Source organism: Psittacula echo (genome assembly GCF_963264785.1).
Source record: "Psittacula echo genome assembly, chromosome: 2".
NCBI lineage: Eukaryota > Metazoa > Chordata > Aves > Psittaciformes > Psittacidae > Psittacula > Psittacula echo.
The window spans coordinates 121,655,229-121,681,628 of NC_137737.1; the positions used below are offsets into that span (position 1 = coordinate 121,655,229).

Consider the following 26,400-nt stretch of genomic DNA (forward strand, 5'->3'; position numbering starts at 1 on the left):
ATGCTATAAATAAGGCAAATGGAAAATGGAATAATTATGATAATTGAGTACTGAAAGCCTCTTTCCAAGCTTGTTCTGGGATTTTCCTGTCGCTGGCAGATCTACATCATGGTTTCTCCAGGGGAGCTTCTCCAGATGTGCTCAGCTTCAGAGGCGTTCCAGTGGCAGAAGGCCCACACAGGCACTGGGTCATGGGCCAGCTGACATAGTCAGTTCAGCTCTGGAGTGTGGCAACTCACCGATACCTGGCCAGCAAACACGGGAAGCAAAGCTGATACAGGGTAGTTCATAGAATCATAAATCACAGAATGGTTTTGGTTGGAAGGAACCTTAATGCTCATCCGGTTCCAACCCCTCTGCCACGGGCAGAGACATCTGCCACTACACCAGATTGCTCAAAGCCCTATCCAACCTGCCCTTGAACAGAAGTGGGGCGGCCACAACTTAGCAAAGCGTGATTTATTACAGGAGAGGGAAGGGGTGATAGACTGGAAAATGAATTAAAACATATACTTTTCCTTCATGAAGATAACAGCTGTGAACCCATAAAGGCAAATGAGTGACGTACAGGGTAAAACTGAAGAACGCCAGTGGGGAGCCATCGGGTAAATAAAACAAGCGGCCAGAAGAAAACGTTGCCGACCGCAGGCGACAGCGCAAGCAATTTCCAAGGCAGCTGAGCCTGCACCACCCGGCTTCCCGATTCGCCACCTCACAACCTCCAGCCCCTTCCCCGCCCCGCCGGCCCCCTCCAGCCACCGCCGCCCGAGCATGCGCGGGGCTGGGCCAGTTCCGCCACCACCCCAGCTCCCCTCATAGTGGCGCTGCCGGGACTTGGGGGAGCCGCTGCCGCAAGTCTCCGCGCTGAGGGTCCTGAGGAACAGCCATAGCTGCTTGGGCCGGAGGTAAAGGAGTGGCCGGGGCCTGCTGTGAGGGTTTCCTCCTCCGCGGCCCGTCCTCAGCGGCGGGAGGGGACGAGGACGGGGGGGAGGGCTGTGAGTACGGCGTCCGGGCATGGCGGAGCGGGAAGGTGAGGGAGGGTGGGCCGCTGCCGAGCCGGCTTCTTGCGGGTGCAGCGTTGTCCCCGCTCCCACCGGGAGCCGTGTTGTGCTCCTGCGGGGCGACCGCTCCCCGGAGCCGGTCGGGAGAAAATTAGGGGTGGAGGGAGTACGGTGCCGGGTTAGGGGCGCTGCCTCCGCGAGGGGCTCCTCCGTCGACGGCCAGAGAAAATAGCCGAAGTGCGTGCCTGTGTCCGCTTTCCCCCGCCGTCTTGGCGGTGAGCTTTGAGGTGTCCCCTGATCTGTCGGTCAGGCTCCGCGGTCATTGCGTCAGGGCCGTACTTCTCGGCTGGTTCCCGTAAGGAGGCTCGGGCGCCTCTAACAACTTCTGACTCTAAAAATAAGGGTTAAGTGTTGCTAAATGATGTGCGTTCTCGGGCAAGCGAGCCCTGCTTCAGGTCTGAAATGGAGGCAGCAGATTTCAGAGCTGAGTGTGTAATTAGAGCAGTTGCTCAGAGGCTAATTAGGAATGTTTCAGAAAGGAAACGCTGAGGTGTTAGTGGAGAATTCATCTTGCAAAACAGTTGTTCAGTTCCTGATATCTTAGTGTGACCGCCAGGTTGCTTTGTTCTAGATCTGCTCTAAAAATGAATTTTGGGGATCACAAGCTCATAAGGTTAAGTGTAGGACTGGGTTTGTGGCTTGCCGTAATCTTTCTGTGGGCACAGGCAGAAATTACTTGTGGGTGCCATTGTTTGGTTTGGGCTTTTTTTTCTTCCCTCCCTCAGTATTGGCTGCTGGTACGCTGGGAAACAGTAATCGCTATGGGCTGGCCAGAGCTGGGGTTCAGTTGTATCCCGTGCTGGGTTCAGCTCCATGCTTTCCAACCTGGAGAGCCTGTTTGGAAGCCTGCCTCTTCCCAGCCACGCCACTGAGGGCAGTTTGGGATTACTCCTACCCGTAAGACTTCCTCCTGGCAGCCTCAGGGTGTCACGAGTGCTGCCTTTCCATGGGTCTCTGATCAGCAACACGGCACTTCCCTTTAGCAAACAGGATCTGCTTAGCGGGACGTGCTGATGGGCACTGGCAGTCAAGACTTTCCAGCCAAGGGCACTGAGAGATGAAGAGAGGTCTTTACTACTGGGTTGTTTTGTGCAGGTCACCAGCTGAGTTATGGCTGTCCCTCCTGCCCCATGCTCTTCCTGTGGCTTTCACTTTTGCTTTCCTAAACATTTGTGTTCCTCAAAAGAAGTGGGGATATGGAAATGATCAAGGAAAACTGTTCTGATGTCAGCATAGGTCTTGAAAAGAAAAGGAGGTTATAGTGACTCATGTTTCATGGTAGCCACTGCCAAGTTTCTAAAGCCATTAGAGTGCCTGCTGCAACTCTTGTTTATACTGTGAATAATGTTGCACAGAAGTCATGGACAATTTCTTCCTGCAATTCTGGCGATCCCTGGCAGTGGCAGTTGTTATTTCAAACTACATACTGTTTTTTTGTGTATCTTGCATTACCTAATGAGGGGTATTTGTGTTACAACTGCCTGTGCAGAAATTGAAAATACCATATGCAAAAGTTATGAGCTCACTGGATGTGGTTACAGTGGTGACAGTTGTTCTGGCTATTTAGTTAGGAAAACCAAACCAGTGACTGGTGAGTTTAAGATGAGGATCTAGCCCAGCACCTCCTTGGTAGCTTGGTAGCAAGCTGAGGAAGGTGATTATCCCCCTCTACTGTTCTTCATGAGACCCCACCTGAAGTACTCCATTCAGCTCTAGGATCCCCAACATAAGAAGGCCATGGAGCTGTTAGAGCAAGTCCAGAGCAGGGCACAAAGGTGACTGGATGGCTGGAGCATGTCTCCCCTGAAGACTGGCCGAGAGGGCTGGGGCTGTTCAGCCTGGAGAAGGCTATGGGGAGACCTTATTGCAGCCAGCCTTTACCTAAAGGGGGGCCTACAAGAAATCTGGAGAGGAACTTTTTACAAGGGCATGTAGTGACAGGACTGACAGAGGGTAGATTCTTCACTGTGAGGGTGATGAGGCACGGGCACAGGTTGCCCAGAGAAGCTGTGGCTGCCCCATTCCTGACAGTGCTCAAGGCCAGGTTGGATGGGGCTTTGAGCAACCTGGTCTAGTGGGAGGTGTCCCTGCCCATGGTTAGAACTAGATAATCTTTAAGATCCCTCCCAACCCAAACCATTCTATGACAAACACCTGTGTTTGTGAGCCCTCGGCTGGGGAGGAGAGGTGGCTAGGAAGGTTGTAAGGTGGCAAAATAAGCTGTTGGAGTGTCGTCTTACATGATCTGAGAACTAATATTTGTTTAGCTTTGCTAATACTTTTCTACAGAAAGCACCATGTTCCTCTTTGTACACTAGAGGAAAGTTGAGGTTTCCCATTTGTGACAAATGTAATCGTGTGCAGAGTGAGACTGGTCTGTGGAGGAGAACTAAAGCTGGCTGAGTTTTTAAATGTGCTGGGGTTTGTGGCATGGAAGTTGGTTGCTGGGATGAGGGACCCAGCAGATCTTGTGCTGTGCTGCATGGTTGTGCCTGTGTCTGAGATCAGCATCTGCAAACTGCTGTTCTTGTGCTCCTCATCACCCTGCAACAAGGTGACTTCTTTGAGAGCGCACAGTCCTTGGCCTGCCCTCTTTTTATGCCTGCAGGAAGTAGAACTTTAAACTAGTTTTACATGTGTATGCTTAACTTATGAAACTTCCAGGCTTCAAGTGTGCTTGGTTTAGTTGTGATGATTAGTGAAAAATGTCAGTGGTAATTAAGTATTACAACATAACTGGCCATGCACTCACAGTTCGGATACCTGTCACATCTAGGGCATGTTTTTTAGAAGTTTTAGTTGTAGTTTGACATGATACTGAAGCTGTTAGGCACTCTGCTGAACAAGTAGAAAAGCTGTTGATGAGCTTAGTGTAATATGAAGAGATTACTGTTGTCTTACTGTAGTATTACGTTAGGCATGAGTGTGTGTAGTTTTTTTTCTTTCAATCAAGTTAATATCTGCACTTAGAGAATCAGTAGTAGAAGGATTTATGCAGTGCTCACTTCTGGAGGGAGTGCTAAATTGCTGCATGAATAAGGACCTCTTGTTTGGATGGGAAAACAAATCCCCGAACTTAAAGATTTTAATAGAACTGTCTCATTAACTGTGTTCTCAGTGCTTTCTATAACTTGCAAAACTGTATCAAATTTTGTTGTCTACTGTTTAAACTGTTTCTGTCTTCCCTCACCCTAGCCACCCATCCGCCCTTCCCCATTAAAATGTTCCCATATGTTGATGTGAAATGTTTTATTATGGTTTTGAGAAGTTCAGCTGACCTCAGTTAGACTGTGCATGAAGGAGCACTGTAAAACTGATTTCCTGAAGCCTCAGGTACCTGGCTCCAGCAGAGCTGGATGTCGGTGTGGCGCCTTAGAAGATCATGTGAAGTGGGTTGCTTGTCTTTTTGCACCCTGCAATCCTCTCTCCACCTCTTCTCCCCCCTTGACTTTTTTTTTGTTGGATTACTTCCTGATAAGTTGTCACAGGGCTTTCCCAATATCACATAAGAGCCACCCTGAAGCTCTGTGTGTTTTGTAACTCACCACTGACTGAATCTTGCTGGTTTATGGTCTCCTGCTATAATTAATGTATTGCAAATGGACATGGGAAGCCAGTTCTCTTGAGTGGTTTCTTACTGGATGTCATGGTTTAACCCCAGCTGGCAACTAAGCACCACATAGCTGCTCACTCATCATTCCACCCACCCCTGTGGGATGGGGGAGAGAATCAGAAGAGTAAAATTGAGAAAACTTATGGATTGAGATAAAGACAGTTTAATGGGACAGAAAAGGAAGAAAATAATAATGATAATAAAAGAATTAGAATATACAAAATCAGTGGTGAACAGAGCAGTTGCTCACCACTTGCCAGCTGATGCCCTGCCAGTTCCCAAGCAGCACCCCCTGGCTGGTTGTTCTCCCAGTTTATATACTAAGCATGATATTGTATAGAATATCCCTTTGGCCAGTTCAGGTCAGCTGTGCTTCCTCACAACTTCTTGTGCCCTTCCAGCCTTCTCGCTGGCAGGGCATGTGATGCTGAAAATCCTTTACTTAATGTAAACACTACTTAACAACAATTAAAAACATCAGTGTGAGATCAACATTATTCTCATACTGAGTTCAAAACACAGCACTATACCAGCTACTAGGAAGCAAATTAACTGTATCTGAGTTGAAACCAGTACACTGGAGTATCAGAACTGATGAAAAAGTTTAGATACTTTGAATAACAGAGTGATAGCTTCCGCAGTTGTATAAAAATAGTGGCCTAGTTGGGAGGAGGAGTAGGAGGAGGGTGATCAGATTTTTTTCCTCTCAACCCTCATCATCACTGCCTCATGGCTTTCTAAAGTGTGTCCTTGCAGTACATCATGTGAAATGGTTTTCTGTATATAGGCATTCTCATCACTGAGACCTATGACAACACTAAGTATAGTAAACAAAGCCTACTAAGCAAAGGTTGTTATTGATAATAGATTAAATGGGTAGTCTTAATGGAATTTATCTGCAGCGCCAGGGATCTGTAGTGCTAAGACTTGCAGGTCACAGATCACTTGTTCATCACTGTCTGCTTTTTCTTATTTTCTTCCTGAAGTTGTAATGCTCAGTAAATATCTCTGAGGGCTAACCCTGTTGTTTGTTTGCTTCCCCTTTTTTTGTTTCTGCCTTCCGGCTATCCAGTGAGACTGCATCAGAATGTCTCTCTATCCTTCCCTGGAAGATCTAAAGGTGGACAAAGTTATTCAGGTATGATGGGCTTTCATAAGATGAGTTTTGATGACAGTGATATAACTGATATTTAATCCAGGGAAGGGGAGATTTTTTTTGTAAGTGAGAGTTTGTTTTACCATCACACTTTAAAAGGGAAAAGACAAACTGTTTACTTTATAGCTTGATATAATATGATTAATGCTTACTTTACTGCTGTTTGGTATATTTATTTTGTTTTGTATATTCATTTATAGTCATTTGCTTTAAATGTGTTGATATGTTTGGGTGGGGTTTTTTTTTTTTTCAAAGTATAAATACTTGGTCTTAAGTAGACATAGCTTCTTCTTGCACTTCGGCTCTGATGTGATGAATTTGTGTTGACGGAATTAATAAACCTACTGTGTCTTACTCTTGGTGTCCAAACCTGTGGCAGAAAGTCTTCATGGTCAGTTGGGCACAAAAAAAGAGCAGTGATTCTCTTAACATTATCTGGAATCAGACTCGTCCTCTGGCTATTGCATGGTAGTGACCAGTGCTTACAATACTTCCAGGATTATTGTGTCTATATGAAACACTTTATGTATAAGAATATTGGTGGCTTTATTAGGATGAGGATGGGAACATCTGTGAAACAGAATAATGAAAAGCATCTTAATGAATAAAAGCTCCATAAGAAATTCCACATGAATATATTTTATGAGGGGTCTGCTTTCTTCAGCATTGTACTTAACTTCCATTTTTCTTTCCTAAACTTAAACTGGATTCCCTCCCAGTTTAAACATCAGCGGGGAGTTATACTGGATTTTAAGGTGACTGCTACTTCTGTCCTTGTCCTTCTCCCGGGGAAGCAATCAAGCAAGCTGCATAGAAGAGCTTACTAACTCTCCTGTGCTGTCCCAGAGTGGATTGCCTCAGTCTGACCTGTGTTTGTATGTGTGGGGTGGGACTTTTGAAGTTCTGCTGTGTTGGGATTTCTCCTTGTTGTATCTGCCCACACCATTCTTCTTATCTTACAAAAGTCCTTTATCTACAGTCAGGTAATGCTGAAGTAGAGGGGGTAAGAAAAAAAAAAAAAGTACCCTGGAGCCATGAATGTGCGCCTTCAGCCTTTTGCTGACCAACTGCTAGAGTTTATAGATTGCAGTTTAAAATTGTGGTAAATGTAATAATTAAGCCATTACAGTTACACTGATATTTTTCCTGGTGTTATACAATAATTTGAGTTGGAAGGGACCCTTAAAGGTTATCTGGTCCATCACACCTGCAATGAGCAGGGACATCTTGAATTAGATCGGGTTGCCCAGAACCACATCCAGCCTGGCTTTAAATGTTTCCAGGGACGCCATTCTGGACAACTTGTTCCAGTGTTTCACCACTCAAAAATTTCCTTCCTTGTATCCCATCTGAATCTACTCTTTTGTAGTTTAAAGCCATTATACTTTGTCCAATCACATTAGGCCCTGCTAAAAAGTTTGTCCCCATCTTTCTTATAAGCCCTTTTTAGGTACTGGAAGGCTGCTCTAAGGTCTCCCCAATGCCTTCTCCAGGCTGAACAGTTACAGCTCTCTCAAGCTGTCCTCATAGGAGAGGTGCTGTAACCCTCTAATAGTCTTTGTGGCGTTATCTGGACTTGTTCCCTCCTGTGTTTGGTGCCCTAGAGCTGAACAGTACTGCAGGTGGGGTCTGATGGGAATAAAAGGGGAGAATCACCTACCTTGACCTGTTGGCCACAGCAGGTAGCAAAAGCTGAATTATTTACCTCTCCCCAAAAGTGCTTTATAAAAATGCCTCTTTTAATACGTTTGAGAGCACTGTAGGAGAAAAGGAGGCAGAATAGAATAGTTAAGAGTTGGAAAGGACCTTAAGATCATCTAGTTCCAACCCCCCTGCCACAAGCAGGGGCACCTCACACTAACTCGTGTCGCCCAGACTCTGTCCAGCCTGGCCTTGAACACTGCCAGGGATGGAGCATTCACAGCTTCCTTGGGCAGCCCATTCCAGTGCCTCACCACCCTCACAGTAAAGAGCTTCTTCCTTATATCCAGTCTAAACTTCCCCTGTTTAAGTTTTAACCCATTACCCCTTGTCCTACCAGTACAGACCCTAATGAAGAGTCCCTGCCCATCATCTTTATAGGCTTTTTTCAGGTACTAAAAGGCAAAGTCTGTATCCACAAAAAGTGAGTGAGATTAAAATGACTGCTGGTTAAAACAGGCTTGGTACATTAAATATTCTAGCTTGTTCTTTTTGTCCAGCATTTCAGTTGGAGGCTATTCTTCTAAATACATTTGATATTCCTAAATAATGAGTCATTCTTGCTCTGAAACATTTTTCTAAAAACAACTTCCTGGAGAGTGCAGGACTATGCAGTCTTCTATTTTTAAGCAAGATTTCCTTAAAAACATTAAGTAATTTGACCGTCATGTTATGTTAGATGATTTATGTGTCCTGTTCAGCATAATGTTTCACTGTGTATTTAGTAATTTCCCTCCCACCTTTGACGTTCAACCTCAGGAAAGCTATTGGGATAGCTATTTCCATCACGCTTAATGGGGAGCGTTTTTCACTGGACATGATTGCACAAGGCCAAAAAAGTAGTAGCTGAGGTATTGAGAAGGAAGGAAATTGGCTTGCCTTGTGTGGCCTTCTCTGTTTGTGAGTCAGTAAACAATACAGAAATCAGGCTTAGTGTGTTTACTGTAGTGGCAACTTCTGTAGAAAATAAAAAAAAAGTCATCTTAGAAGGTCCATTTCTTTCAGAAGGTATTAAAGTAGTAGCATTGGATTGCATGGAATTTGCAGCCTGTAAGGGACTATGGCAGAAGTCATGAATAATGTTTGTATATGGTAAAGTGATAAAGCCACTGCTATCCAGCTAAAAAAAGTAATTGCAAAACATTGTCAAAGGTCGTACCTTAAAATTTAGTTATAAAGCTTTGTCAGCCAAATTTCATGTGTCTTTTAAGGCTCTTTAACTTGCTTAATGACAAAAATGGAACAGCTTGACAGTAAAGCTTTTCTGTATTATCTAGTAGCCTTGTCTCTGAGGAAGATATCTCAGATCTACCAAAGTAGTTTGATGCTACTACAGCATATTGTATTGAAGTTCTTTGTTTCAAAGAAAGATTTACTTCAGAATTTCAAGATGAATAAGAATGAGCATGCATGAGGAAAAAGAAATAACTTAATCTCCTGTCTGCATAATAAAGATTTCATAGGTTATTCCCCCCACCCCGTACAAGATAATGTGAGTTTCTTTGCTTTTAGGCTCAGACTGCCTTTTCTTCAAATCCAGCCAATCCAGCAATCTTGTCTGAAGCTTCTGCTCCTATTCCTCATGATGGAGGTAAGCTCATGTACTCTAGTATCCTAATGTTGCAGATAGTTGCTATGAAATCCCAAAGTTAACAGAACAGTCAAAAATGCCTACCAATATGTAGTCCTGTTTATAAAGGGTGAGACCATGCCTCTTGCAAATGCCAATATCCACCTTTGTAGGGTGCTACAGGAGTCAAAAACAGTGTTTGCTTATAAAAGGAAGTTTTGGCCAACACTAACTCTTCTCTCAGCTTTTTGAAGTCTTTTCAAAGTGAGCCTGATGTAACCAGATTTGCTGTTGGTACCATTTGAGCTAGTTTTAACTCTTGCCTCAGACACTTAATTGTTGTTACTTATCACATGTATATCTGTAAGCTTTATGGGGCAGCATGCTGCTGCCTTTCCTCTTCATATAATCTTAATAAGGAGCAGACAGGCACTAATCTATGTCAGCAGTGAAGGGCCAAGGAAGCTGGAAGTTAATCTTGTCATGCTGTCAGCATTAGCTTCCAGCAGATTTTCAGATCAAATGTCTGGTGGGAAATCCATGAGACCTAAAGCTGAATGACTTGTACCCCTTTCTCCTCCTTTTCTCCCATATACTTCCACAAAAGTGGACAAGTATGTTTTAAGTCAGAGCTCTGGGTTAGTAAGTTACACTTGGTCTGAAAAGTCTAAAGTCTCTAACCAGCATGACCAGCAGCAGTGCTGGATCAGCTGCCAGGAATACTCGTGAATAGGATATCAAAGCTTGGTAGATATAACTTTGTCTCCCATTACCCTCTGGATGCTGGTGACTTTAAGGCAGGAGTTTGTATAGCTTGTCAGAGAGCTGCCTGTTGTAGTTGCTTTTGGGACTAGATACTTGGTTGGCCTAACTTCACCAGATCTGAGTTCACTTCAGCAACCTTCTGGAGGTTCAGACGAGGTGAGGAACCGTAAAGGGTCAGCTTCAGTTCCCTTCTTGGCAGTGTTCTTCCTGCTGTCCAGAATTTTAATTCTCCAGTTTCTGTGCGTGCTGGCAAAATGCCATCATCTTGATGGCAGCTTTGCATAGATTGCTCAGGAGTTGTGTGTGCCAGAAGAGTGATTAATTGCTCAATATATCCCAAAAAAGGGAGGCCTACTCCACCTAAGGATGTGCCAAATCTGCTGGGAATCCCTCTGTGCTAGCAGAGGCAGGAGAATATTCAACATCAAGAGCTTTTGGATGTGTTCTGCTATTTGGCGGTCACTGTTTTTTAATGAGAACGTAATACAGCAAGCGAAGACGCATCCTGTATTGTGGTCTTTGATGACGAACAAGAGATCAAGTAGCTGCAGAAGTGTTGTGCATCATTAGTTGTATATAATTTTAGGTGCTTGAAAACACAAGCAAAAGTAGAAGAAATGTTAATTAAAATCTTATTAATCAATATTGGTGAAACTATAATCTGATAATCTGGAAATGAGATCAAACAAGTCTTATGAAGCAGTGTGAAACATGATCACTGAAAGTATGAAGGAGTGAAAAAAGTCTCATTTATACTGGAATTCACCTTGCAATGACATTTGTTCCTTCCCAGAAAAGTTACTTTCCATTTCTGGTCAAATGTGGATTCTTAAAGTTTTATGCATGTGCCCATAAATGAACAGTAGAAACTGAAGCTTTGTGAACTGTGGAGCCTGCTTGCTTCCAGGGCTGTCCCTTTCACCACCTAGCTTCCCAAGCAGCCTTTTCTGTCCCCAGCAGTTCTGTGAGAACAGAAAGTGGGCTCTTAAGATTCCTCCGAACTGCCTCTTGCTAAATGGTACCAGTTAATCACCTGTGGAATGTTAAGAGCAATATAAAGCTTATTTCCAGAATGCTTCTACTCAAGGTCTGAGAGGTCTGTTGGTTTAACATCCTTCCCTCCCACTCCCTGCACCCCACTCCTCTCTGGTGTAGAGAAATCTCCTGCTGGATATTTTAAGCCATGTGACTTTTCTAAACTGGGCTAGAATAACAGTTGTTATTGAAGTGGGTCTGCCATCTTTATTTTCAAATTAAATGTTATTTCAAGTCTCGTGCTATTGTAATTGTACATGTGAAAGTTGTAACTGCTTGTTCTGTTAAACCAACAGTTGTACTGACTTTTGTTTTGTTCTGTTTTCCTTCTATAGGCTTGTACCCTAGATTGTATCCAGAACTTTCTCAGTATATGGGTCTGAGCCTCAGTGAGGAAGAGGTGCAGAGAAACTTCCCAGTGGCAGCAGCTGCTCAGCCACAGGGTGTAGGTACCAGTGAAGCATGTTTTAGAAAGCAAAAGTATAAAGGCTATATGCATAGTTAGTGTTCTAGAGACCAGACTATTTGTCTTAAGTAACATACATGACTGATAAATGAATTGTTTTAAGTAATAGTGCCTATTTTAATCTGGTCTTAAAACTAAGCAGTAAATTTCCAGTGGGGGGGTGGCGGGGGGGGACAAGGGCAAAGAGCTGGTGTTGTGACTAACTTTGTTTTGTTGTTTTTTTTTTTTTTCCTTTTTTTTAATATGACTGCATATAAATTGATGTATAAATATTTTAGGAAGCTGAAACTAAGTTGTCTGGCTATTTTGTTTTAATCAGCAACTGGTAACACGACCTTCTACTAATTACATGGTAGCTCCAGTGACTGGAAATGATATTGGAATTCGCAGAGCAGAAATTAAGCAAGGCATCCGTGAAGTCATCTTATGTAAAGATCAAGATGGCAAAATCGGACTTCGCCTGAAGTCAGTTGACAATGTAAGTATAGAAGCTTGCTTTTTGCTTATAAAGATCTTACTGCAGGATTAAATTAGTAGCAAAGTTAGTGTATGGTCACAAAATCCTCTTCTACTTGTAATTTTATTTTTTTACGTCAGAGTATGATACTGTTCTTCAGAGCAGCTGTGATACTTGTTAGCAGTTCAAGACTTCTTATCTGTAGCTTTATAGAAACACTGGGCAGTGCTTAAAGTTCAGCAGTATGCAGAGAACTGCCCATGGCTTAGAAGTAGGTCCTCTTTTATCAATTCTTGCAGCAGGTTGCTGTAAGTAGTAATTACGAAGTAGGATTGTTTCCCGTGATGTGAACATAACTGAAAGAAGATCCTTAAACCTGCTCTGGAGCTTCTCTGTTTCAGCACTTTTTGATTCTCAACATGGGAGACATTACTCTGTTCTTCCCCCAGCATTGTCTGCAGTTTTCCTGGCTATACTTAACCTGGTTTTTAGGGGTAATTTGTCTAGAAATAACTTCTTAGTGCCTTGTTTTCTTATGTGAGGTGCTAACAAATCAAAATTGATAAAAAGTTGAAAACTAATGTGGTTGTGAAAAAAGGAAAATCTGCTATAGAGTTCCTAGCATTGCTAATCTGTTTCTTCAGCTATATGTAGACTCTGAAGTCTGGTAAAAGAATTATTAGTTAAATGCATAAGGAGATATGCAAATTTACCAGTAGTCTGTCTTGATCCAGTTGTTCAGATTTCTTCTTAGAACAGTATTTACCCCTTCAACTAAGGCTTTAATGTTATGCTTGTTTCTTTAATGTCTAGAGATCTAGACAGAACAGATTTGCCCATTTCTGAACTTCATTCTAGCATTAATTATCTGTCAGTCTCTTAAAACCATCTAGAAACAAACGGACATTTCAAAAGCTACCACTTAAAGAGAGGTAGTTACCAAGTGTTTCTGTCTGGTATTACCCAGAGAATGGGAAATGTCACAGGACTGTGTGTTCTGTCGCTGGTCTTCAGCCTTAAGGAAGAACTTCTGTGTTTTATTTATTTTAATTTTTTTCCCCTTTTATAGGGTATATTTGTCCAGTTAGTTCAGGCAAACTCTCCAGCATCCCTCGCTGGTCTGCGGTTTGGGGACCAAGTTCTGCAGATCAATAGTGAAAACTGTGCAGGATGGAGTTCTGACAAAGCACATAAAGTTCTGAAACAGGCTTCTGGAGAAAGAATTTCAATGATCATTCGGGACAGGTAAAGCTAGCTGCAGATACGGATTGTCATCATCTGTCTCAGAGTAATTCTGTGGGGTTTGGGTCTCCCCTTGCTTGAGCAGGACTGCAGCCGTAACAAAATCTGTTTGTCCGTGTACTTCAATAGTGAAGATCCTCAGAGATGTTCCCTTTTGTGAGGAACAGACCAAGTAGTTGTCAACTCATAAACTTCCCATGCATGCTTGCATGGGTATGCTTGATGGGGCATAAAATTTTTCAAGGTAAACTAAGGAGCCATAGAACAAATCAGATTTAAACTCTGAATTCAAGAGTTACATGCTTTCTGGACTTTTGCTTTTACTAATTGAAAAAGCAGTAAAAGATGGTGCCAAAATATTTGCTGTATTAGTGAATACATCTGCATTTTTTACTGGGATAGTTTTCTTCTGAACTCTTGCTTATATATGAATTAAAGCCAGTTTCACTAAAAAGTGTGCTTGATGAATCAATACAGATTTTTAATTATATTAAGTAATGATTCACTAGCTTTCTAAGACACAATTTTAAAGTTTGTCTATAGAACAGTAGAAATATTGTTGGGGAAGCCTCATACTCCAGAATCTTGTGGCCTACCTACAGCAGTTCGAATTGCCTGTTCTATTTTATCTACCTTATAGTGTTTGTAGAGAAAACTTAGTTTTTAATGGACATTTGTGGTTTTGGTTGGTGATTGTGGGTGGGTGGATGTTGTATGGGTTTTCTGTATTATTATTATTATTATTAATCCAGATGGTGGATTTCCCTGTAAAACAGGGAAGACATGTAATGTTTATAAACAAGTATATATTAATATAACAAAATCAACAAAATTAAGTTAAACCCAGCTACTTTTCATTGTAGGTAATGTTATGAGTCTCTTAGATCTTTTTGTAAGTCAAAGATGCTGAAATAGTGTGTGTGTTTCTTTCTGTGGCTTAGGAGACTTAAAACATGGGTTTGCATTTTAAACATCTTGTAGGCCTTTTGAACGGATTATTACTATGCATAAGGACAGCACAGGGCATGTTGGTTTCATATTCAAGAATGGAAAAATAACTTCAATAGTGAAGGACAGTTCTGCTGCAAGAAACGGACTTCTTACAGAGCACAACATCTGTGAAATTAATGGCCAGAATGTAATTGGATTGAAGGTAAAATAAATAATATGCTGTGGGTGTGGATAGCTGTGAGCCTTTTGTGTACGTATAGTAATTGTGTTTGGAGAGGATTGTAATATGTTGTTTAATGGTCATAAAAATAAGTAAGCCATGAGAGATAATTTCACTTGATTGAAGAGACATAAATGTTTTGTGGCTTCTCTGCAGTTTTGTAGCTGTAGGCAGGGTAGGTCATTCCCTTCCTCTGCCTCTTTCTGTCCAGCACTTGGATTTTACCTTTAGTCTAACTTAGCTAGCAAAAAACTTAAGCTTCTTCCTGCTAGCCTGTATCAAACTCTAGTAGGAATTCTGTGTATAATGTCTGTATCCTTTCTCCAGTCAGTTCATGCAAGATACTGATAACCAAACATCCAGAAATGGTATTGCAGGTTGGGTGATGTGCCCTGAAAGATAAATACTCCAACCAAGAAGTTGTGGGTCTCTTAAGCTGCATGAAATGTGTATAGAAAAAGCTCTTGAACTGCTGCTTTGTTAGTCAGCTTGGGTAATGTTGCTCATATGACTTCTTGTTTCATAACAGGACCCCCAGATTGCAGACATCTTGGCAACAGCTGGAAATGTAGTGACCATTACCGTCATGCCTTCCAGTATTTATGAGTATATAATAAAGAGGTAGGTAATAAACAATGTAGCTATGGTGGTGTTAGAATGAAGTTGACAGTGACTGATTTTTGTACTTGTGATAAGACCTAATTACAAACTTACCGTGAAGGCTTGAGAGGGGTAGGGGAGCACTTATCTGATGTTTTAGTCAAACCACTGCGTTTTGGTTTTGTTTTCAAACTATTCATACATTAGTGATGCTCCTTTGCCTTTCCTTCTCTTCAAAAATCCTTTTCTAAAGGTAATCTGACTATACTTAAATTTTGAAGAACTGTACAGTACATGGATAACACAACACAAGTATTGGTTACCTTGAAACTAAAATGTTGTTTTGAGTGCAACAAATTCTGGTGAACATTATTCTTGGGAATAATAGTAATTCCCATAGTAATTCTTTCTAATCCGCTGGCAGCAGAGGCTTTCTACAACTAAGTCTCTCCTGCAAAAATGTTTTTGAAGTTGCTAGAGATTAATAATGCTTCATGTATAATTTAGGGGTGTGTTTTTTGTCTCCATTCTCCCTACCCCCTAGGTAGGGAGTTTGGTCTAACAGCCACCTTTGCTCCTGCCGTCCTTCCCTTGTGTTTGTGGTACTACTCTGCCTTGCACACATGCCCACATCCTGAAAGATGCTGGTGACGCACCTCTGTTAGTAATAAACCCATTTTGTTTCATGGGATTTTCTTCTATGACCTCTTCTGTGGGTGCAGCGTGTTGCAACTTTCGGTAGCAACATACTTTCAGAAATAGTGGAGCAAAAGGGCAACCTCATCATTCCCAGCCCTTTAATACAATTTAAAAGATAGTGATCAGAAGCTTTAGTGGTCTTTCACAGTTTTCTCTTAAAACTGAATGCCTTTCCCTTTTCTTTAGGATGGCAACTAGCATTATGAAAAGCCTGATGGATCACTCTGTTCCTGAAGTCTAAACTTACATCATGTATGTTTGCGTGTACATATACATAATGATGATTCCACTAAACTTGGGCTACTATACTCAGTGATTTCTTTCTTCTGCACATGAGCCTTTCTGGAGGCTAAGAGAAGATATGCTGCATCGAGCACTTGCATCTAATGGCTGGGAATGTTACAGTTCAACATATCGTTTTATATTCACAAACTGTAAAACTTGTAGCCTTATATGCTTGACAAATGTGAAATTCCAATTGTTATGACTTCTTTTTGTAGGTCTTTTATTTAGTTTAGTACTATTATAAGCCATTGCAACTAAAGGAACCAGATGTCACTTGGCAAAGTTACTTCTTGTTATCTAAGACAATGCTGTGCTTTGTATGTCTAAGACAAATGAGTATTTTTACTGCTTTCTGTTTGCAAGAGTAGATTTGAAATAGCTTTTTAGAAGTATGGCTGGTACTAGTTAATCTTTTTGTTCTAGTAAGTACTGTTTACACGAGAATGCCAGCTAAGCTGAATATAGCTAAAGGCATCATTCAGTAAGTAAGCGTATTAAATAAAAGTAGTGTACAGCTACTCTATTCCTTGTTATACAAACTGTAACTAATATGCTTATCTCTCGCCTTAACTGTGTTCTTAAGGATTCAGAAATAACCAAATAAATGACTGAAACTTTAGGTACTCTGTGTGTGTACTTAAGATGAGCTAAGATCGGCTTGTTTTGTTGAGGTCAGTTTCATCCAACTACAAAGACAAGATAGGGCATAGCTTAAAATTGCGTTCTAAATGATCTTACTGCTACAGTGTTGAAATGGTAGATCTAGGATACTTTAGACAAGATGCTTAACCCCCTCCTTTCAGTTTAATACCTGGAATAGCAGCTTGGCTGTTCTACAACATGTACAAATTGTATAGTTGCAATTTTCATTTTGAATTGTTTGCAGCTTGCTGGGTATAGTGGGTCTGGTTGGGATGGAGTTAACTTTCTTTACAGCAGCTGGTATGGTGCTGTGTTTGAGAGCTTGTGACTAACTGTTAATAGTGCACTCATGTTTTTCCTATTGCTGAGCAGTGCTTGAAGGATGTCAAGGCCTTCTCTGCTTCTTGCTCTGTCCCCTGCCCCAGTGAGTAGGATGGGGTGGCAAAGAGGCTGAGGGGGAACACAGTTGCGACTGCTGACCCAGACTGACCAAGGCAAAAATTCCACACTGTGACATCATAGGCTCATAGAATCATCCTGCTCAGCAATAAATTGCGGGAAGTCTTTCCAAAGCAGTTGCTGCTTGGAGACTGGCTGGCATCAGTCTGCTGGTGGGAGGTGGTGAGTGACTGTGCATCACATTTTCTTTCTTTCTCCCCCTTGGCTATAAACTATATTGCAAGCTGCAAATTTTCCCAGCTTTTGCCCTTCTGATTCTGCCACTGATCCTGCTGTGGGTTGAGTGAGAAACTCTGTGGGGGCTCAGCAGGTAGTTAGGTTTGACCTGCAGTGGATCACAGGCATGTTCAGGTGAGACTCTAAAGTGGTCTCAAGTTAAATACCAGTTTTACTGAGTGCTTCTATTTTTTTTTTCTTCTGTTGCAGGGTTATTGAATTTCAGTCTTCCTTTGGGTAGTAGCCTAAAGTCAAAGCAAGTAACTTCAGCTTAGTATAGGTATTTGTTGTAACATGGATATGAGGAATCGGTTCATCTGCTCTTCTGAAACTAATTTGAATCCAGAATTGGTCTGAAGTTGGTCTTATCGTAATCATTTATTTGCACCAAAATGCAAAGTGTTTGGCATTTACTTAGTAATAAATACATCTCATGTGCCCCTGCTAGCATGTGTAGCTAGCTGTACCTTTTCCAGTTTGTAGGAAAAGTAGCAATGGGGGTAAGGCTGGGAACTCCAGTTGTTGATCTGAGCTGCAGTGTACTCTTCTTCCTGGCAGTACTGTAACTGAGAGAAACCCATTACACTACCTCAGGCTGCAGTGGGGATTGGATTTATCTTGGGAGCCATTTTAATTGGGTTGTTTGGTTACTAAATTATATGTCTCTGGAACCACTGTGGCAAGTGCTTACTGGCAGTAATTGGTGGCTTCATGTAGTGTTGGTGTGGTTCAGAGTTATGGGCACAGGCCTGCGGCAGTCACCCTTAAGTTCCTCGACAAGCTAGTTTGCTTTGCTATGAAATCCCCAGAGCCCAAAACAATATAGTACTGATGCCTACTGATAATGTGACCAGTAACAAGGTTAACTTGATATTTCACCCTCCCTTATAAAGCTAAGGTAGCTTGTGTGAGCATGCTTTACAGCAGAAAGCAAACCTCGGATGCAGGAATTGGCATCCATAATTAACGAAAAGAAAGTTAAGGGTATTTTCTGTCTGAGGTAATTCAAGACAGGCTTGTGTTCCTCTGGTTTAGGTCAATAGGAGGCCCCCTCATGACAAAGGAGCACAGCTGTCCCCAAAATCACCCAAGACTTTTGCAGGCAAGGGTAGAATATGATATTTTTCTTTCTCTTTGCCTATACACAGTTATACTTAGGAAATAAATATAATAAAAGGTGAAGAAACAGGGCAGACACCAAACATTGTGCTGCATGATTAAGACTGGTAACAGCAGGCGTGCTCATATGGGTTAATCTTTTGCCACATGTGCCTTCACTGCACTCATTGATTACATAAAGATTCAAGTATTTGCTAAACCAACTCAGTAATGCAGCTGGAATATCAGTTTGCTTTAACATCATGGCATTATGTTATTAAAAATAAAACTCCAGCCTAATTAAAAGTTGAGGGAATGAAAAAACATCCCTTAACCATGAAACAATCGTTCTACAGTGCTAAAGCCACATTGATATTAGGTGTCAACCCCAAGGCAGGAGGATATCTACAGCCAAACGACTGACTGAATGTAGCTTACAGAGAAATAAATATTGATCTTGGGCAATGTCAACTGCAGCTGTTCGGTGCTGTAATCAGCCATTAAAAGCCTATTTCAAGTCTTTAACTTCAGAACAGCTCTTTGCAGGGAGTCATATCCTGCAGTTCTACAGAGGAAGTAAGCCCAGTCCAACACTGCTTTATCACTGGATTAAACAGAGAGGATAAACCCACAAGCTACAGCTCTATTTAAACACTGTTGTCTTTAAGTTCCATCTCAAAGATCATTTGAGTTGAAAGAGGTTGTGAACACCAAACACAGCATGAAGATGCCAAAGACTATTAAGGATAGTAATAGAAGTGATGGAAGGCAGTAGTAATTCAGCTTAAGACTAGCTTCATGCCCATTATGAGGAAAGATTTACATGTTACATGTATATGTAACTGTTCTCTGTTAGGGGATCAATTTTATGCTTGTCTTCTTTTCAGGCTAATATAAGAGGAAAAAGCAGTGTGAAATATATTCTTATTCTCCTCTATGCCTTTGCAAATACACACATTTGAAGACTAGACAGTAGACTAGACCCACCACTGCTCAGCAACAGCTGCCTTAGTGTTCAAAATCGTATTTACCATCATATGCATCTTCACTAGGAAGGAAGGTTGACTACACCGGAGGTACATACATTGTGTCATGAGATGTGGCCCTCAGCTGCAAGCATCCTTAAAGACTTCTTAATGCAAATGCTGTTTCTTTGAAACTAGTTCAAACAGCTAGCTATGATGCATTCTATATAAATCAAACAATGATTGCAAGTGAAGAGCTCTTTAATTACAGAAAAATAGGTCTTTAATTTCATCTCAGATATCATTTTAGACAAGCATTTTGAGTATGATAAGTCCCTGAAAAACAAATGCATACACAACAGAAGTTAAGAGCTCTCAGTGAAGTCACCATAACATAGAAAGTTGTAGTTGAACAAAGCTTCCTATCTGGTTGACCTTCAGCAGCCATCGTTGCACACAGTTAAGTTCCTTTAAAAGGTTTTGTTTAAAATAAGAGTTCATTTAAATATCTGGAGAGAAAGACACTTAGTATTGCAGTTTCCAGAATACGATTTGTTTGTCTTCCCCTCCTGTAATAACACTGTTGCACTGTTCATTCATCCACATGGACATTATGGCACCTGGGGAATAAAAACCAACCAAACAAGTAAATCCAAATGCAAATAGAGGCAATACTCAAGATGATAGAACAGGTCTTTTTGAAAGAGTTTAAGATAATCTAATTATTAGTTTGGCTTACAGACTACATATGCTATGAAGAATGTTAGTTGGCTGCTAGGTGGCTGCCTCTATTCACCGTAATGATCGTGTGCTACATTGCCTCAGCTGGCTTTGAGTACTTAGAGGGACAATGTCAGTTGCAATACAGAATGAAGATGGCACATTGGCAAAAATATTGATGGGGACAAGGAGAGAAGGTTTTTCTAGAAAGCGGGATTATTTTCTCTCCAACAGTTGGCCTTCTGTTATTAGAAGTATATTCACATTTTCTAGAATATGCCTAGAAACCCACATCTAATCTAATCTATTCTAATGATTTCTCTAGCTACAGAATAATCTCTATACAGGTCAAGTTCCAGAGTACAAGCTTGTAATAGGGAAGTTTGAAGTAACTGTTCATCAAGGCAGCCTTAAAAACCAAACTGAATAAAACAGATAGGTTCTCTTCTACACAGCCTGGTTACTAATGTACTGAGGACTATACACACATTTAAGAAGCCTACAAATCTCCATCCCAAACTATTTTGCTAGTTAACTTAATTTGTTGTTAGACTCTCAGTCTGGATGGACTTCAACAAAGTATACAACAGTGCAGTCTACGCTAAGGGCTATGAGATAGAAAACTGATAATTTTTGTAATGTTGTATGGATTAGAAAAATCCTAGGTCATATTCCTGCATTGTTAATAGATTTCCTAGGAGGCCCATGGGGACCTACTTTTAGTTCTGGTGTTCTAGATAACAGATCTAGTTGGGGGATTGGACTCGATGATCTTTTGAGGTCCCTTCCAATCTCTAACATACTGTGATACTGTGATACATTGAGAACAGCTCATTGACTGTGCAGATGACTCTCAAACTTTTCAATACTAAGGGAGCTTGCAGATAGGAATCTTCCATGCAATCTGAGAATAGGAATAATTCAGGCATACCGGTATGTCCTTTGAGTCTTTCAGTAACTTTTCCTCCAAGAAGGTCCCAAATCAGTAATTCACCAGATTGACTTCCTGATAAGATGGTATTTCCATCCCATTTGAAGCACCTGCAAGCAAGTCTGGAATTAATTCACTTCAAGCTCTTGTATAATGAGAGCCAAATATTTCCAAACTGACTAAGCTAAAAAGAAATGAAAATGAGGTACCAAACTGAAGGAAACTCTACTGTCTAACACAGTCTTTCTGGAAAAGTTATTCCCCAAATTATTTTAAAGAGTCATGACCCAAACTTGCTTCTCTTGACTACCCTAGACCAAACTGCACCTTTCCCTAGCAGAAGGATGAAACTTATTCCTGTATTAGAAGGGGTCCCAATCAGCTGTACATGTTTATGGTACCCAAGGGCTCTCATGGACCACCATTTTCACTTGTGTCACTTCATATTCCTGAAACATTCATGCAAAGAGGACTTTCGGGGAAATAACTGAAGAAAAAAAGATTTATATACACATTCATATACATATATAGCTATGTATGCACACATAAAAGGAACCAACAAGTGTACCCCATGTATGGCTGCTATGTTTTTACTTCAGTAACTGAATAAGGATTCCATCTGTTTACCTGATAAACCATAAAGAACTGGTTTGTGAAAAAAAGTGATCACTCTTCTTATAATAGTTAATCTTTTCTTAGATTATTGAAACAAAAAGGAAGCATTGCAAAAAATATTTAAAAAAGATCATTGACAGATGAAACAAGCAAGAGAACTGTCTCTGTTAGAGATTTGGAAGCTGCAAACTTAGCTACAGCACCCATTATCTTTCATGGATGTGAAAGTTGTTGTTAAGAAAAAACATGAGTTATTTACTTAGATACTTGACTGGTTTTGTCCCAGGTTGGAAAGCTTGATCTTAATGCGCACAACATGCTAGAATGTCAGCCTTTGCACTTTGAAAAGTAATTCAGTAAAACAAAGTTGCCGGTATTACTGCCCTTTCCATTCTGCTATCACCAACCATCAAACATCTCCAGAGCTGGCCACGCAGCTTCACAATCCACATGTTGTCAGAATTACCTCTGTGGCTCATCAGTGTTTACAGAAGATATAACCATTCCAGTCTGTACATCTATTACTTTAAAACAACAGTCCTCTCCTGTGCTTAGTAGATGTCTGCTGTCTGTACAAAAGCAAACAAAAGAAACAACAATAAAAAAGCATGTTTAGACATTTGGTCCTAGTTACCAAAGCAGTCTGCGATAGAGCATGTTGGATGAGGCATTGCCTGACCTATTTATAGGGACTTAATTTTTAATATGTTATCTAAACAAGCAATGATAAACAAAGTTGGTTTAAGTGTTGAGACCACAGGTTTACAACCCAGTATGGCCTGGTTTACAATTAATAAATTCTTTATAATGGAGATGAGTGGCAATCCAAAACATCTCACCATCCCCCTTAAAGTAGCAATTCCAACAAGAAGGGTGTATTACATGATATGAGGAACAAAATTCCCTTTGACATTCCCAATGATGCGTATTAAAAATTGGAATCAACGTACCAGGACTAAAAGCAGCATCAAACACAGTTCCAGAATGACACGATAACTGGTGCAATGCTGTTGCTGTAGTAACATCCCAAACACTAATGGTACCTTCTTTGGTTCCAGACACTAGTATAGTATTTGCAGTATTAAGGTTGATTGTATTTACCTAAGAAGTTAAACATCCCATGATTTTCTATTCTTTCACATGAGCCATCTTGATACAGGTTTTAAGCACACATAAAACAAGGCCATTATCTGTAAGATGGTATTTTATTTACAAAAAGCTTTTACATTTAATTCTGCAATATCCTTAATTACTACAAATCCTGCCTGTAAAAAGTAGAAGATAGGTCTCTTTGATATTATTTTAAAATTATTTTTCTTTGCAGAATCATAAATAGAAATTACCATTTTTGACTGTTTCCAGTTCTCATGCCCTTCCCATCTAAATGCAAGAATTTGCCCTTAAGGGTGAAATTCTTCTTTACTTTAAAAATATATCCCAGCTGACAGTTGTTTCCAGTTCTCTTGTGTACAGTTCTTAAATGTTATCAGAACTGGTTTAGTATTTGCCTATTATGTGACCTGTTAAAAAAACTAAACCTTAATAAGGTTTAAAACACAGTATAGTCTAAATACACTACTAGAATGACATTAGAGACTATAAATAAAAGTTAGCAGTTACACATTTATGATTCACTTCACACAATGTGTTTAATATAGTTACAGTGAAAACCACTAATGTATTTTAGGGCATGGTAAAGAACTTGGAGGAATTCTTTTTCATTTGCTTGCCTTTGGCAAATCTACATTAAGAAGAAGCTGTAACAATGCAAATACCTGAACAACATGAGTCTGTTTCTGAAAACAAAGCAGCAGACAAAAAGTCCCCAGTCCTCCCTTTCCTCCCCTGGAACTTTGTGCTTACAAGCTAAGCAAGACAAAAAGTCCCCAGGAATAGACTTTAACCAGGGAAGCAGGGGACACTGATGCAGGACACATCAGACAAAAAAACCCACAAAAACCAAACTAGCCCCCTCCTCCACACACACACTTCCAACAACACCACACCCTGAGCCCCCAACTCAATCCTTGTGCTTTAGTACTAGATCTTGACTTTGATTTTAATGAGCAATTAATTTTCATATTCTGAGATACCATACCTCTGTACACATACTTACACTAACTTCATGTTCTAGCTCTGCCAGCAGTTCAAAGTGGTGTTTTTTACTGCTCAAGGTCTCTCCATGAGCACAGTGCCACACCTGCAACACAGATACTTCAGTTTGCTCAAGCAAGCACTAGTATAACCCTGGATACATTTCTTCAGTACTGAATTCTCACATTACAAGGAGGGCTGCTTGTGTGAACTCTGGACCTTGCCTGCGTGGCAGAATGCAGCAACAGCAAATGGCACCTGAACTCATTTACCCTAAGCAGAGCCACATACTGAACAGGACTATGCTGATTTCAGATAACTTACAGAAGCCTACTTAAGTACAGGTACATCACTGCACTGAATGTATACTTACCAAAAAGCCATATATATCCTTTCCTGTCTCTAATTTCCAAATTACCTTTCCACCTAACTGTAGGCATGCTCTTTAGATTAGCAAGTTCCTGGTCCACTTACCTGATGAACATAAATGACACAGCTGAAACATTTCAGAAGCCTATTCTACTCAGGAAACAAAATCACCAGTCAAGGTCATAGAACACTCTAGTTTCTCTAACAAATACAGTTTGCCTCCCAAACCCCTACATTTAGAGTAAGTTAGAAGAAATAAAATTTAAAGTAACGCTTCATCTTTGAAACAGTTGAGATAAAGCTAAATGAAGAAGATAGATATTCTAGAAACAAACTTACTGTGACACTAAGTTATTATGCCAGCACAACAGGTACATCCACTTCAAGGTATTTTGCTGGCTGAATATTATAAAGCACTAGGGATAAATAGTTATTGAAGTACAACAAACCCATATACAAACCTTCACAGTGGAATCCCAAGATGCAGAATACAAACGCCCATCTCGCCAACAGATCTTACTGACTGCATCATCATGTCCCATTAAGATGTCTTGCTGTCTTCCAAATGCAATTGAATAAAAATATCTAGCCGAAGAAGGTTATAAAAGCATTATGTCTTCAGAAAACTTTAGGGGTTTTTTATAACTAGATGAAAGTAACTTTGCTTCTACAGTTTCTAACCAATCTACTGAAAATCAAGTAGAAATACAGACACTGCATCTTAACAATGAATTTTTGTATCATTATCTAAAACCATAAGCATAACAACCAAGGCACTCAGTGTAATTCAATAAAGTCAATAAGTAGTAAATACACACATATGATTGTCCCATGAAGAACTTATGACAGTGGTATCTCCTGGTAAGATTAGACAAGATGACAAAGCCTGTAAGAAAGAGAAAAGGAAGTAGTGTTCAATCTCTTACCGCAGTGCTTCTGGAGAACATGAAGCATCTTTATCTTCTATACACACAACATACAGGTGTTATATGAACACAAGAAAACCCAACTTTATAGGCTGGACACTGAACAGCAAGAATATTTAACCCCTGGTATATGTACAGGAGGCACTGAAGTTCAGAAATACATACAGAACTGATGGAGCTCCTTTTTCAAAATGCTGGTATCTCAGGGACATGGTTATGTAATTCCTCACTCAGGAGAAAATGGGTCAGCTCTTAATCTTGTAAGATACTATCGATTCTAGATGCAATCACCTAACAGAAACTAAAAATGAAGGTTCCCTTTGATGTTTGTTCTCCGTGACAGCTACTTATCAGCTCAGCTCTTTCAAACAACAAGTGTAACTATCTTAAGTCCTGCATTTCTCAAGAAGAACATTCCTTACAGACAGATGCTCAGTTACATTACCATCAATGGAAGCAGCAAGGGAAAAAAAATAGTAAAATCAGCCCAGTGTTTCTACTACTATCATTACTGGTCATGTTTTACATCTGTTTTAAAAAAGCCAGTAAGATGCTGGATTGTAAAAAGACTCCTCCTTCTGGCATTGCTGCAACAGATCAGCACTAAGACTACAGAGAGGAGAATAAAGAAAGAAAAGGTATACAAGGCCTCCTCATGAAAAAATGACTTTTGGCTTAGGAGCCAAGAGCTCCCCTTTTACAGTGCCAAGAAGCAATATATTCTAATTTTGCTTTGACTAAAGCATTAGGAATTGCTGTATCTAGCTTCACCACCTAGTGTGTGCCATGGCAGGCCACAGGGTCTTGATTCTGCACCTTACCTGGGGACCTGTTAGAAGCCATAGCATGCTCTACGTAGGCAACCCCTTTGCCTTGTTGTCCCCCCCGTCCCCCCCCCAGAGATGAAGGTACGGAGAAGGTTGTTATATCTTAGTATCTTGCCTCAATAAAAGGCTGTGAACGTGACAGTTGGGAGTGAATCCCTATGACCCAGGTCTGCCCACAGTGCTCAAGCACAGAAAATCAAATACAGAATCACTTTCCAAGGTCTGTTTTAGAAGCACATTAAAAAAAAAGTTGTTCAGAGCTTGCAGAGATCACTGCTTATTGAGGAAAGATGGCTCAAATTCACCCAGCAGAGATTCCACTGTGTGGTCGGTTTTCCTCTGCTAGCTGACTCACAGCCTTCAAACATTTGGAAGCAGCAAGCAACGCTGGATGTGAGCACATCGGTGGAATTTAAGCTTTGTGATTCTGATCCCAGTGGCAGTTCAAGGTTGTTCAGAAAGACTCCTCTGCTCATGCCAGACTATTTGTCTACTGCAAGCCCTTTCCTGGATAGCAGGGCAACTCAGAACAGAGCTAGCACAGAATTGCAACCATTTAATGCTCCCATGTTTCAAGAATGCACTCTGTCTCCCTGGAGGCCTGACAGTCTCAATTCACTCTGCTAAATTATTCACACAAAATACAATTGAGTAGGCAGGAGAAGAAAAGAGGCACTGATGTGTACTAAGAGCCATTTCTCTGAGTAGCTTTCAGAA

At 40.9% G+C, this 26,400-nt stretch overlaps 2 protein-coding genes across 5 annotated transcripts in view; one reads left to right on the forward strand and one right to left on the reverse strand.

The window, feature by feature from the left end:
* Nucleotides 1–767: 767 nt before the first annotated feature.
* On the forward strand, nt 768–16,440 carry SDCBP (syndecan binding protein). Its single transcript, XM_080610907.1, has 9 exons — nt 768–905; nt 5,747–5,812; nt 9,044–9,122; nt 11,237–11,346; nt 11,687–11,845; nt 12,894–13,069; nt 14,048–14,219; nt 14,767–14,858; nt 15,723–16,440. The coding sequence occupies exons 2-9, from the start codon at nt 5,762–5,764 to the stop codon at nt 15,775–15,777; spliced, it is 894 nt and encodes a 297-aa protein (XP_080467033.1). The 5' UTR covers nt 768–905; nt 5,747–5,761; the 3' UTR covers nt 15,778–16,440.
* A 3,005-nt stretch (nt 16,441–19,445) lies between these two features.
* NSMAF (neutral sphingomyelinase activation associated factor) overlaps nt 19,446–26,400 on the reverse strand; it is a 40,096-nt gene continuing 33,141 nt past the window's right edge. For 3 of the 4 annotated variants that reach the window (XM_080611964.1, XM_080611962.1, XM_080611963.1), the window contains 7 exons: nt 24,749–24,816; nt 24,392–24,515; nt 23,584–23,667; nt 22,418–22,568; nt 21,934–22,036; nt 20,853–20,962; nt 19,446–19,821 (listed from right to left, as the gene is read on the reverse strand). In XM_080611964.1, the coding sequence (XP_080468090.1) occupies nt 19,727–19,821; nt 20,853–20,962; nt 21,934–22,036; nt 22,418–22,568; nt 23,584–23,667; nt 24,392–24,515; nt 24,749–24,816 (735 nt within the window). In that variant the 3' untranslated portion in view covers nt 19,446–19,726. Of the gene's footprint in view, nt 19,822–20,850; nt 20,963–21,874; nt 22,037–22,417; nt 22,569–23,583; nt 23,668–24,391; nt 24,516–24,748; nt 24,817–26,400 lie in introns of those variants that run through there. The other variant, XR_013956323.1, reaches the window with a different exon arrangement.